Source organism: Pinus tabuliformis, chromosome 2_1 (genome assembly GCF_031772625.1).
Source record: "Pinus tabuliformis cultivar Carrire ecotype Pingquan chromosome 2_1, CPIR1, whole genome shotgun sequence".
Classification (NCBI taxonomy): domain Eukaryota; kingdom Viridiplantae; phylum Streptophyta; class Pinopsida; order Pinales; family Pinaceae; genus Pinus; species Pinus tabuliformis.
In genome coordinates, this window is record NC_142299.1 from 35,616,124 (window position 1) to 35,630,306 (window position 14,183).

General features: G+C 32.9%; 1 protein-coding gene across 1 annotated transcript; it reads left to right on the plus strand.

Annotated features, from left to right (window-relative positions):
- The first annotated feature begins 845 nt into the window (after window positions 1-845).
- On the plus strand, window positions 846-10,502 carry LOC149198650 (uncharacterized). Its single transcript, XM_089399297.1, has 2 exons — window positions 846-1,269; window positions 9,862-10,502. The coding sequence occupies exons 1-2, from the start codon at window positions 997-999 to the stop codon at window positions 10,489-10,491; spliced, it is 903 nt and encodes a 300-aa protein (XP_089255423.1). The 5' UTR covers window positions 846-996; the 3' UTR covers window positions 10,492-10,502.
- Window positions 10,503-14,183: the final 3,681 nt, after the last annotated feature.

Below are 14,183 nucleotides of genomic sequence, written 5' to 3' on the forward strand. Positions count from 1 at the left end.
ACAAAAAAGGATTAAATCAACACATAACCACGCCTCTGTAGTAAAACATGGCCATTTTTAAGTAGATTGTAGATTTTTGAAATAAATATTCTGGGATTCGATGGACATAAGCACCGTCAATTCTACAATCAACTTAAAATCGCCAATAAAACACATAATAATTCCCTTGAGTACTCTATGATATGAACGACTTTCATGGCCGTCATTCTATCATGGATATCCTCCTTTCCTCCCCGATGTGACTAAACCCTAAACCCTATCTGACAGCTGCCAGGCTGAGAAATGGTCAGTAACAGTCTCGTCTTTATCCCCCTCCGTCGCCGTCCCAGTCAGTTCGCCTGCTGCTCCTAAGCAGGTCACAATTTCCCTCGGTGAAATTTTCTTCGAATCCGGTGAATTTTTTTTTAAGAAATTCAATGTTGGGAGTGTTTATTTTGATGATAAAATAGATTCAACACACAAAAAAAACACTGAAATACCTAAAATTATGAAACTTTTGCAGCTATCACTTAGATTTTAAATATTTTTATTACCTATATTTCCATTATTTCCCAAGCGAAATTGTATCCTCATTAGATACGGCTTTCAAGACTGCCCACAGATCATCGGCAATAATTGGAAACTGTGGCACTCTACGCTGCACACCCTCTGACTGTGCATGGTCCTACACTAGCTAAACACTGCACACCCTAAGACCTGGCCTAATATTATCCTATCGTATATGAGGTTCAGTCAGTCTGGACTCTGGACTCTGCACTGCCTGCATGCATTTAGTTGCCTGGCATTCCTTAGCTTGTTTACCAGTTGTAAAGCGCCTGTAAATCATATTGGTGCTGTTTTTAGAAATCATGTGGGCAGCCATTAAAATTTTCTGAGAAAAAATAGGTGGTGTTAGTGACTCCTAGATATTTGCAAGGGCCAGTCCAATTGTTAAAGTTTAAACAACTCCCAGATATATGCAAGGGCCAATCTAATTACTTTTAATTTTCTAATAGGATGAAGACTAACAGGTCCAGCTCTCAGATCATAGATGAGGGGGAGATACACAAGGTGGGGAGCAAGTCAAGGAGTAGCACTGCAAGTGAAAGAGAGAAAACCAAGTTAAGAGAAAGACACAGGAGATCCATTACTACCAAAATATTCACTGGCTTGAGAAAGCATGGATGCTACGATCTTCCTCCTCGGGCTGATATTAACGATGTGCTTAGAGCCCTGGCAGCTGAAGCTGGGTGGGTCGTTGAGGCCGATGGTACCACATACAGAGCACAGGTACTGAACATATTCCCTTTTGCTTGCATGGATCAGTTTAGAAAAGGATGGCAACATGGATACACATTATGCAGTACTGTGTTAAACTTCATAGCCCTATATGTACATCAGCTATCCATTGTTAAACCAGCAATTGTGCTGCAGACATATTTTGTAAGAATGTAGTCTGTGTTGGAGAAATTGGTTTTTTTTGTTGCACCCATTCTTGAACCTGGTAGGAAAAATGTTAAATAGAACTCCCCATATCAGAATTAAAACTTAAAAAAAACTACAACCATACCATTCAACAACTTAAATGACTTTTTCTACATTAAAAACACCATTTATATCAAAATATCTCATCCAGATTGTATAACAAAATATTAATCAAGGTCTCTCCTAATAGAACTATGTTATTATATATAAACTAAAAGATTAATTTATCTTTCTAAATAAGCCTGAAGTTTATATTAATGGTATGTTTTCAATAAAACTATGTTGTTGTATATTAATTAAAAAAATATTTTATCTTTCTAAATAAGATTTAAGTTCATATTAATGGTATGTTTAAAATATCTAATTGACTAAAAAAAATTACAATCAAGATAAAAATATTCCTTAGCAGCTTAAATATTAGAAATACCATTTATATCAAAATCTCTCGCATCCAAATTATATATCGCTTAACATTAACAACAAATTTGATTAACTTCATTTACAGATCAAATGAATCTACGATCCATAAATATACATAGTTTTTAGAACTCTGAAAATTCGTTTAAGAATCAAATGAAAATAGAATTATCACCCTAAACATGCTTGGCTTTTAAATATCTGGAAAGGGCTTAAAAAGAAGTTGGAGCACTTTATATCGGTTGAGGAGGGCTAAAAATGTCAACATGATTCGATATTTTATCCATAAATAGGTTTAGTTTCTGAATTTTTGACATCACAAATGTGTTTTTTAATTTTTGAAATTCGCTGAAGGATCAAATGAAAATAGGGTCCCTAATATGGTTATATTTTAGATCCCAGATAAAGGTTTAAGTATTTTTATACTATTTGAGGTAAAAGATGTCAGGTAGACCGCCGATTTATGTTCATATTTCCATAAATAAATTCCTGAAACTTATTAAGACTAAAATCTGAGGAAACTTAATACATCAGTTATGAGCATTTTTTAAGAATCAAATCTATGAGGAAAACTTAATAGATAAGTTATGAACATATTTTTTTGTACCAGTTAAGGTTACTAAAATAGCATGCACCTATGTTTTATTATACCTTCCCAATGTTTTATGTAAATAATATGTATATCTTTTTAAATTTATAAGGTTAAAAAATAAAATTTTATATTTAAGAGTAGTTAAGAGTTTTACTATTTAATATAAAAAAGTGATTGAAAAATAAACTTTTAAGGTAAGTGTTTTTAATTATTTAATATAAGAAAAAATAACATATGACATTAAATTAAATGATAAATATAGTTATATATTAATTTTTTTTGTGATAAATTTAAATGTAAAATAAATTTTCACTTTGGTTAAAATTATATTATTTAAATAATTTAAATTTTTTATAAATAATAAAAAAATTAATTTTTTTATATTTGAAATATAAGTACTTTTCTATGGTATAGACGTAACATAATGTTTAATATTTTGACTAAGCCATATTATATAAAAATAAAAATTAAATTAGATTAAATAAATGAAAAGAGATTTGATCATTCTCAAAGTGTTTAGTAGATCTGGAATTAAGATGGATCTAAGTTAATTAATATGTCCCAAGCTAAGTTGGATCTCGAATGATGTTGATATTATTTTGCTTGTTGAAACTTGGGAGCAAGAAGAATCTAAGGTCCCTAACATAGATGGTTTTACATTGTGGTCTACCTGGAATAAGCGATCCTCCCGTAGATGCATTGGAGGTATAGCTTGTTACATTAAGAAGAACATCTCTCCCCATGCTAGGATTTATAAAAACGGCCCTTACAACCAATATAGTTGGATAGAAATTACTGACATTTATGATAAAAATACCTACATAGCAATCTGTTATTTCGCCCCATCAATTCTAACTTCTATAAGAAAAAGAATCTAGATAAAAATAGTCATTACAATGGTTTAGAGAATGATATTTCTAGCTTAAGGAATGAAGGCAATATCCTTTTAATGGGTGACTTTAATGCTGGAACTTCAAGCAACCAAGCTATTCTTCTAAGTAATCATTCCAACCCTAATCCACTTTGGTTAGATGAAGACCTTCCTTTGGCTAGCTGGTACAAAAGGAGCTCTGAAGACCTCGGGGAGAATTTGTTTGGGTCAGAGCTAGTCAAGCTCTGTAGTGCTCAAGATCTCATATTTTGCAACGATCTAAAGAAGTGGCCCAATTTTAGCCAGATGACCTACATCCATGGGCTTGGTAGCAGTGTGGTAGACTATGCTATCTCTAATCTCCCTCTATACAAGGAAATAACAAATTTTGACACATTAAACGACCACGAGCGTGATTCTGATCATAGGCCTTTACTTATAACTCTCAATTTTTTCATGCATAGAGATCCCATAGAAGATAATCCTTATAGAAAAAAGAAGTTAATCCTTGATAGAAATAAAAAATATCTCTTTTTAAATGAATTAAAAACTAATTTGCTTCCTTTTTCTAGTATAGACAACATAGAAGATCTCTGTCATAATTTTACTACAACCCTCTCATATTCTATTAACAAGTTCTCAATTGAAGTTTCAAGTAATAAAAGAAATAGCAAAACCAACCCATGGTATGACAAAGATTGTAAAAGTGCGAGGAGAGCAATTAAGGAAGTTGTTGATAAAGCTCTTAAAAATGGCAAGAAAGAAATATACAAAGCCCTAACTAAAAGGAAAAAAAGGCAGTATATTCGTAAAAGACAAGAGAATCTCTTACACCTCTCTAAGGTAGCTCCTAAGAAGTTCTGGAGGCAGATTCTAACTAGGAAAACTAAAGATAATAATAAAATTGTTTTACACGACTGGAATTTCTATCTTAAAAATCTTTATGAATCTCCAAATGTCATGGATAACTTTGAAACCCTGCTCACAACGAAAGAAGTTTTCTCAGTAGAAGACATTGATTTTGGGGTTAATCGCTTGGCTAATGGGAAAGCTAAGGACATTGAAAGTTACCAAGCGGAAATCTTAAAAATTGGAGGTCCTGTCCTCATCATGGATAACTTTAAAACCCTGATCACAATGAAAGAAGTTTTCTCATTAGAAGACATTGATTTTGGGGTTAATCACTTGGCTAATGGGAAAGCTAAGGACATTGAAGGTTACCAAATGGAAATCTTAAAAATTGGAGGTCCTGTCCTCATCCCCCACATTCACAAGATTTTCAATCAAGCGGTCAAGTAAGGTTCCCTAAACCATGGACTCAAAGCCTCATATCCCTATTTTTAAAAGTGGGGATACAAATAACCCCTCTAATTATTGGACAATTATGATCAACCCTCTCCTAGTCAAGTTATATGGTATTATTTTGGAAAGAAAGTTGAGAATATGGCTTGAAAGTGAAGGTAAGTGGGCTAAAGGCCAGGCGGGTTTTAGAAAGTAGCACTCAACAACAGACCACCTCATTATGCTTAGGATCATTGTGGAGGAATGCCACAATGATAAATCTAATCTCTTTTGTTGCTTTGTGGACTGTAGAAAGGCTTTCGATACAGTTCTTAGAAAAAACCTTTGGAACAGATTAGAAGAGCTAAAGGTTCCTTTTGAGTTGAGAGCTGCCGCTATAAGGTTATACAAGAATGTAATTGCCAAGTTAAAGAGAAATGAGGGGTGGTCGAAAGATATTAAGTGTAATATTGGAGTTAAACAAGGTTGCCCCCTCTCCCCTACCCTATTTGGCATTTACATTGACAAGCTAGAAGGTTGTTTAGAGGAAGCAGGATGTGCTGGCACGATCTTAGTTGGGATAGTCATCATCCTTCTTCTCTACGTTGACGATATTGTTCTTCTCGCAAGGTACCCATCTGATCTTGATAAGAAACTTATACTTCTTAAGGATTTTTGCTCTACCATGGTACGATTGTTAACACTGACAAAAAAAAAGTTATGATTATCAAATCCAAGAAGGATACTTATGCTAATTTTATGTATGAAAATAGTAACTTGGAGGAAGTGTCTTCCTAAAAGTACCTAGGAATTGATATTCATCACAAGCTCAACTGGAACTATAGCATTGAGAAAATGATTAATGGGGGATGGAAAGCTTATTTTGGTATTGAAAATAATTGTAAAACGGAAAACCTCGTAATGTGGGATAGAAAGAAGTTCCTCTTTGAAACTTTAGTCACTCTGATTATCTTATATGGATGTGAGGTTTGGGGTTGTAGCATCTCTAGAGAATCCTGGAGAAATATAGAACAAATCTAGAAGCATTTTATAACGTATAACCTCAAAATTAAAAGAAACACACCCTATCATATTCTCCTTATAGAAGTGGGTCTTTCCCCTATCAAGAGCCTAGCTATGACTAGGCTTCTGTTGTACAAGCACAAACTCAATAACATAGGAGACCATAGAATTCCTAAGCTAGCTTTAAATTCCAGCCAAAACCACTTAAGGCTCAAACGAGGTTGGTATAAAGACACCAGGGCCTAGTTAAACCATTGGGAGATTGACGAGAATGTTGCATTGCAAAACATTAATAACATTAAAAATATTTTTACTTCTAAGTTCAAAGAAAAAATGTGGTGTGAGAAAGATTTAGCTGCTGAAAGAAACTTAAGATATTATAAGGAGGTCATCAACCCTGCCGTAGAAGATCAAAAGTATCTCTTTGTTATAACTAGCTCAAAGAAGAAAATTAATATAGCCAAGATTAGAACGAACTCTCATGAGCTCCATAGTGAAACAGGTCGTTGGGCAGTTCCTAAACCACCATGGATAGAAAGGTTTTGCCCTCTGTATAAGAATACGAACATCGAGGATGAAAATAATTTCCTCTTAGAGTGCCCCGCATACAACCACATTAGATCTCAGTTTCAAAATCTTTCTTGCAATACAGACCTTCCTAGCCTTTTACGATGTCAAAATTACAGTGAGCTTGGGAGGCTTCTCTCCAAGCTTTTTGAGCAGACCAAAGTTTGGTCTCAGTAGACATGAACCATCATCGTCATCATCATCATCTTGAATTTTTTTTAAAAGAAAATTAGTAAGATATAAAGATGTATATTTTGTTTTATGTTTTTTTATTATTATTTTTAATTAAATATTTTTAATAAATTTTGAATGTATATTATTAAAAGAAGTTGTGGGTAAGAATTGAAGATGTTTATTTATTTATTCAAATATATGAAAATAGTTAAATTGTTTTTTAATATTTTTAATTAAAAAAATAATATTTTATTTTTTTTAAATGCTTTTATATGTTTGGAAGTATATTGTATAATTTAGTATGAAGAAGATGTATATTTTCTTTATAAATATAGAGATAAAGTAATTAAAAAACAAAAAAAAAACAAAAACAAAACTTATATACTCATTTATTGTGTATTACTTTAGAAGGGAATATACTTAACATGAAATTAATGCATTAGAAAATCTTCTAATGAAAAAATATTTATATATAAAAAAATTTAATCACCTTAATCTTTAATAAATTTATATATATTTGATCCCTCTTAATCTTATATATATTAGAAGTATAATTTTTGTTCCAAATTATATATATTTTAATAAATTTGATAATAAATTTAAAATTAAAATAAATCTATATTAACATATTAATTAAAAAAAATAATAATATATATATATATATATATATATATTAATTAAAAAAATGCTCTTCATTATGAATAAATTCATATAATTAAAAAAATATATATTAAAAAAAAATGATATCCCTTTTGATATAGAGGGAAAATCACAATTAATCATGAATTATGGGAAAACCCAAAATTAATTTAAGTCAGTTTACTTATTTAACATTTATTTAATAAATTAGCATTTGAATTTCCAACGCGTTAAATTCTATTTTTTCAATCGAATGTAACTAAATACATTTCATTTATAAAACATAAGCGTGGGTTGACCCAAAAAAGTCCGATTTAAGTTATAAAGTCGTCCATGAATATAATGTGTACAATTAGACTCAAACTCTTAAAAGGGCGAGGGAACAATTTCCATTTGATTCGTGACAAATCTGTGCATTATGAGAGCAAGCTCACGGAACACACCATGGGTTTAACCTGGATTGGCAATATATGCATGTAACATCAAGTGAAATCTGTATTTTGTGAAAAAGAATGGTGAATGAGATGCATCGTAGTACAAGTTCATAAAATTCTCTTTGTACATGTTTTTTTATTTTTTATAATTTTATAAATTTTATGAATTTTTTTTAAAATATAAATTAGTATAATTATATTAGTGATATATATATATATATATATATATTTAATTTTTTTTATAATTTTATAAATTTTATGAATTTTTTTTAAAATATAAATTAGTATAAGTATATTAGTGAATATAATTTATGGATTTTATTTTCATATGTTTAGAGTATAAAATGCTAAAAATATTGTTGATGGGTGTATATCAGCCACATTTATTAATATGGTTGTATTAGTTCACTCTCAACTATAAATTTGTTTATCATGCTTGACTATGGTTAAAAATGGTTGACACAAGTTTGACTACGAATGATAATAGTTGACGTTGGTTGGTAAAGTTGATGACCATGGTTGACTTTAGTTGATTATGGTTGACCATGATTACTATGATTGACTAGGGATTAAGAGGATAGATTGTGTTAGACTATGGATGACCATGTTGACCATTGTTGCCCATAGTTGTTCATGCCAACCGTTGTTGATCATAGTTGGCATTAGTTGTCCATGGTTAACTATGGTTAGATGGATAATCATTATTGACCATGGTCAATAATGGTTGGCCATGTTTACCATGGTTTACCACGGATTAAGGTGGGCTAACGGTGACCATGGTTGACCAAGTTGACTACAGTTGACCATGGAGACAATAGTTGACAATAAATGGCCCTGGTTGACCATAGAGACCATAGTTGACAATGATTGACCATGGTGATCATAGTTGAATTTGGTTCACTATGTTTGACCATTTTTACCATGGCTAGACATCTTAAAGATGATTGACTATGTTCACTATGGTAGACCTTGATTGTCCATGTTCTTAATTGTTGATTATGGGTGTATATAATTAACCATGGATGACAATGTTTAACCATATTTTCCCATCTTTAATTATGACGGGACTATGTCACATTTTGATAATAAACTATGTTTAACTCATTGCAACAAGATGATATTTCAAGTTAGACTATGTTTAACTCATTGCAACAAGATGATGTTTGATGTTAAAAAATTCTCACAAAATCATGTAGTGTTTTTGAAAATGATATTTGTCACAATACAATGTTGGATAATATTATAATATTCCAACTTCATATAATAGACTATGTTTAACTCATTGCAACAAAACAATGTTTGTTGTTAAAAATTTCCGAAAAACACTGTGTATTGTTTTTGAAAATGATATTTATCACAATACAATGCTGAATAATATTTGTAACATTCCAACGTCACAATAGGTTAATTACAGTAATTTGATTGGTTTTTATTCACATTTGTTTGTCAAGATATGATGTTGGCTTTTTGGCCTCATTGTCCCAGAGTTTCTTTTCATACCTCTCCAAGATACAATTTGTACAATTAGACTCAAACTCTTGAAAGGCAGAGGGAACAGTTTCCATTTAACTCAAACGGTTAAAACGCCGAGGGAAGAGTTTCCATAATTAAGGAACAGTGTCCATTTGATTTGTCACAAATATGTACATTATGAGAGCAAGCTCACGGAACACGCGATGGTTTAACATTGATTGGCAATATATGGACGTTAATATTTAAAATTTGTATTCTGTGAAAATTAGAGCAAGTTCAGGGAAGGCGCCATGGGTTTAATATGGATTGGCAATATAGAAAGAAAGAAAGAAAGAAATTATTTTAAAGTCTATGGGGCTAAAGATAGCCTATGGGACAGATTGCTTCTTCATCTGCTTGATGTATTCCGCCCTTTTTTGTGAAGCTTCACAATAAATGCTCCCATCTTCTCGACAAACCCCTAGTTAAATAGATTATCCCAAGAGCTAGCTGCCAGCGTATAACTAACTTTCCCTGTTGTCTTTGAAGACCTCACATTCTAAAATGAAATGATTTTCTGTTTCCACTTTTCCGGAAGAACAAAAAATGCATACCCTTTTCTCCCACACTTCCTTTGGCCTTTTCCACCGCCCTGTTTCACAATGGAGTCGATAAGAATTAGTCCTTAACTGAGTAATAAAAACTTTGAATCTCCAAAAGATATGTACGTAACATCTAAGTGAAATTTGTATCATGTGAGAAAGAAAGGTGAAAGAAATGCATCGTAATCTACGTTCATCAATCTCTCTGTATATAGGGCTTCACATTATTTTTAATTTCATAAAATCTACTAAACCTCTTATAAACATAAATAAAATACAAATAGTTTAATCTCTTTTATGAAGATTTTCACGTTATACTTAAATGAATATGAATTTTCTGTGCAGAATGAAGTTGCAGGCAATCAACCACAGCCTCACGTACTGCAAGGGAATCCTGTGAAGTCTTCATTGATGCCCGTGTGCAATTTAGGAGTAGGAGAAGGTAATGAGGGATGTTTCAATCATGGCACTACAAATATCAGAGACGTTAAAGGAGGAGACTCTTCGACCACTGTTTCTCCTCACCAGATGGGACTTCCGGCTTCAAATAACTCGTTAATCTTCCCCAACGTCACTGCTATCTCTTCTCCATTCACATCTCCCGCTACCAGCGAAGTGGTTGGCCAGGTAGGTGACAATCCATTCATGGCAAATTTTCAAGTGAATGACGATGTTGGTGCTGGATATCTCAGTGCAGAATCTGCAGTTGAAACGATGGAGCAGATAATTAAAAGGAGAAACGACGCTGTATCCAATTATTCAAACATGTTTTTCAATCCATATGGGATGAGACTTGCAATGCACATGCCTCAGAACCACCAAGCTGTCCTGCAGGAATGCCGTGCATCGAATCACAACACACCCATTGCCTCCCCACAACGTATTGTACATGATGAATTTGTGGATCTGTCTGTGGACAAAGAATGCTGTTTTGCTCTTATAGAGTCTGAGCAAGCCCTCTTTGAAAAACCCTAAAGTCTCAACCTCTTTTCTCAGCAAAACAATCAATATTGTATATTGGAACATATATAATTATATCTGAAACAAAAACTGTAAAATTATAATACATATCACTTGATATGTTTGGAATATATGCAATTATATATAGATAGATAGATATATCTGAAACAAAAACTGTAAAATTATAATACATATCACTTGATATGTTTGGAATATATACAATTATATATATAGATAGATAGATATATATATATAGATAAATAGATATATAGATATATATATATAATTTAATTAGTCAAATACTGTAAAATTATAATTTAGAATATATGTAATTTTATTTTATATATATTTCAATTTATAGGTTGATTAATCTATGTATTTTTTTTAATTATTATATAAATATTTGGTAAAATCTATATGGAATGGTAATTTTAAGTTTAATAATTTATATAAAAGTTTTAAAGAGTTATTTTTATTTTGAACAATAAAATAAAAATCAGTAATCTCACAATAAATTATATAAATAAATTTCAACATGTGTGCATCAAATTATATTTTAATATATATTTTTCAATCTATTTCAATTTATAGTCTAATTAATTTAGGTTTTTTATTTTTTTAGATTTTATTTAAATTTATATGGATTTATTGGAAAAGTAATTTTAAATTTTATAATCTATATAAAAATTTTAAAAAGTTAAATTCATTTTTATTTTAAAAATCTATTCTAAATAATGAAAATTTACAATCTTACAATAAAATTAAAATATATATATTTTTACTTGTGTCTATTGATTGTTGTTTCTTATCATTAAATGTATTTGTTACCAAGTTGGATAACAGATATTTAGTGAGATTTTTTGGAAGTTTTTTTTCTGTTAGAAATATTTCACAAAGTTAATTTTCGTTTTCACCGAGGGGAGAGGCAAAGAGTTGTGACTTTGTGAAACTAGGTTCGAGCACCTCAAAGCCGATTTAGTGGAGTGACCTTCCCGCACTACGAGACTATTTTCCAGGCTTGGATTTCGCACAACCACACAACTATTCCAGAGACGAATTATATTTACTCACGACAAAAATGAGGAAGTAGGTTTTGGAGCAACACAATAAAACTTAACACTCATTTCTTGAACATGAAAAATACATCTACATGAGATTGAGGCTCTCATTTACGGAGTAAAATAAAATTTTACAGAGATTTAAACTTACGTGCAACACTACACAGTAAAATACAGTAACTGCTATTTTACGCGCCCACCAAAAATTGCTCCACAATTTTCTCCAAATAGACTTGCGTTCTTTTTCTTCTTCTTACTCTCTAACCTCTGGACACAGTCTTACTCTTTTACCCTATCTAACCTATTACAAAATGACTTTTACATTCATATATAACTCAACATACAATTTTACATTTAATTCATGCCAGAGCGAAATTAATTTTGATGTTGCTATTGAGTGTGATCAAGTAGTGCAGGTGTTTTTGGATTGTGGGCAAGGTTGTTGAATTAATGCTTGCCCATATTAGTTTATCCAAGTACATAAATTCTTTAAATGCCTTTTCTGAGTTTCTAAGTGGTTCGCATCTGGCTTCGGTCTTTCTATCTTCACGCTGAGACGCAACTTGCAAAAATGTCTTCAAGCAGAGACACAACCTGCAAAAAGTACGTCTGACAGGTATGGCTGTTGTCTGACTGTTTATTGCGGTGGTTGGGATTATTATTTCCAACACTCCCCCTTAATCACAATTGCCGCCATTGACAATTCCTAAACAGTTTCTGAGATAAACAAAATTTTCTCCTGCCAATGGCTTTGTGAAAATATCAGCAAGCTGTTCCTGTGACCTGCAGTGCTGCAACACAATTTCATCATTGTTAATCAACTCTCTAATAAAATGATATTTAGCATCAATATGCTTGGTCCTTTTGTGGAAGACAGAATTCTTTGACAATGCAATTGCTGAGGTGTTGTCGCAGAAAATAGTTGTTGCGCCCTCTTGGTCATGACGAAGATCCCTCAACATCCTTCTCATCCAAACTGCCTGACACGCTGTTACTATTGTTGCGACATATTCAACTTCTACTGTTGATAGTGACACTATTGGCTGCTTCTTGGAGGCCCATGAAATGGCTCCGGAACCCAAATGAAAAACATATCTTGTTGGCATTATGACACAGGTTTGGCTCAATGGCATAAGTGTTGTCCTTGATGGCAACTCACTCAAAGTGCAGATCACAAGTTCAGGCTCTCAAAATAGTAGAAAATGAGATACCCACAGGTTCCTGTTCACAAAGTCGCGGACATACGCAGGTGCGCCGAACAAAAGCTGTAGACATGTACGCAGGTTCTCCGAACAAAAAGTGCGAATGTGAAGTACATGCACTTTCATGCAGAGAAAAGCACGCACGTGGGAAATCTTATGGTTGGTCCATGGTATTTAGTCTAACATTTTTGATCCTATGGTTTTGGTCCGTGGTTTTGCATCTAAAGTATTGAACCCAGGTTTTTGGGTCCCTAGTATTGGATCTCTATGCTTTTGGACCATGGTTGAGTAAGGCCTAGACTATAAAAAGGAACGGAGATCATTTGGTTGTGCAACTAATGTGTTGAATATCTTGAGATAAACAAGATCTGAAATACTGGTGATCGGTTGGTGAGTTATAGCTGGATCTGAATCAAGGAGAACCCTGAGCATTACAAGACGGATCTATTGATGGGTCGAGATCTCTTTGGAGCATGATAAAATCTATAAATCTGATAATCTGGGGTATAATTGAAGTCTGATAAATTATCTATACCCGCAGGTTTGACACAGTGAAGGCGCAGATACCCGTAGGTTTGACACAGCGCAGGCACAGATACCCGCAGGTTTGACATAGCGCAGGCGCAGATACCCACAGGCTCGATACAGTGCAGGTGCGTATACCCGCAGGCTTGACACAGCGCAGGTGTGGATACCCGCAGTTTTGACAGAGCACAGGTGCGGATACCCATAGGTTCGACACAGCGCAGGTGCGGATGCCCGCAAGTTAAAGAAGTGAATACTACGGACATACACAGGTTTCTATTGGTGAAGTTGTAGACTTTTTTCTTGAAATATGTTTTAGCTGCTTTTGTCTATTACTGCAGTGTTCAGGGTTCTGAATTGGTGTCTAGTTACTTGTACTATGTTCTGAGAAGTTATTGATTCAGTATTTGTACAAGGAAGTTGGTTGATTGCAGATCTATTTGATGTTTGATTGATATTCATGGATCTAGTTTGAAAATTTATGAAACGTGTTCCCTGGAAGAAAAGAGAAGTCTTTTGTAGGTCAGCACCTATGTACTAGTACCTTAGCTAGTACAAGAGCTAAGGGGGTTGTAGCTCCCTTCAAGAAGAATCTGGAGAACGAGAGAAGGTTGTAGCCTTCTGCAGATTGAAGCCTGCGTACTAGTATAAGACTGCACCAGTACAGAATCATTGTAAAAATAAGTTTCTAATTAAAAGAAGATAGAGACATATTGCAGCAGGTGGTTTTCACCCACATTGGGTTTCCACCTTACATCTTGTGTCCTTTTGTGTGACTGTCTGCTCTACTTTCTTGTTCCTGCTTACTATTATTTGATTTTGACACACAGATTAATGATCAACATTTGAAGAATAAATTAAATTATAAGTCTAGGAGGTATACACAAGTTTCATTAGTTAGATTTGCAAATCTTTGTATAAA

Coding starts and splice junctions, on each gene's coding strand:
- LOC149198650 (XM_089399297.1), top strand. CDS start 997: ATGAAGACTAACAGGTCCAGCTCTCAGATCATAGATGAGGGGGAGATA. Junction 1,270..9,861: donor GTACCACATACAGAGCACAG/GTACTGAACATA, acceptor TTTTCTGTGCAG/AATGAAGTTGCAGGCAATCA.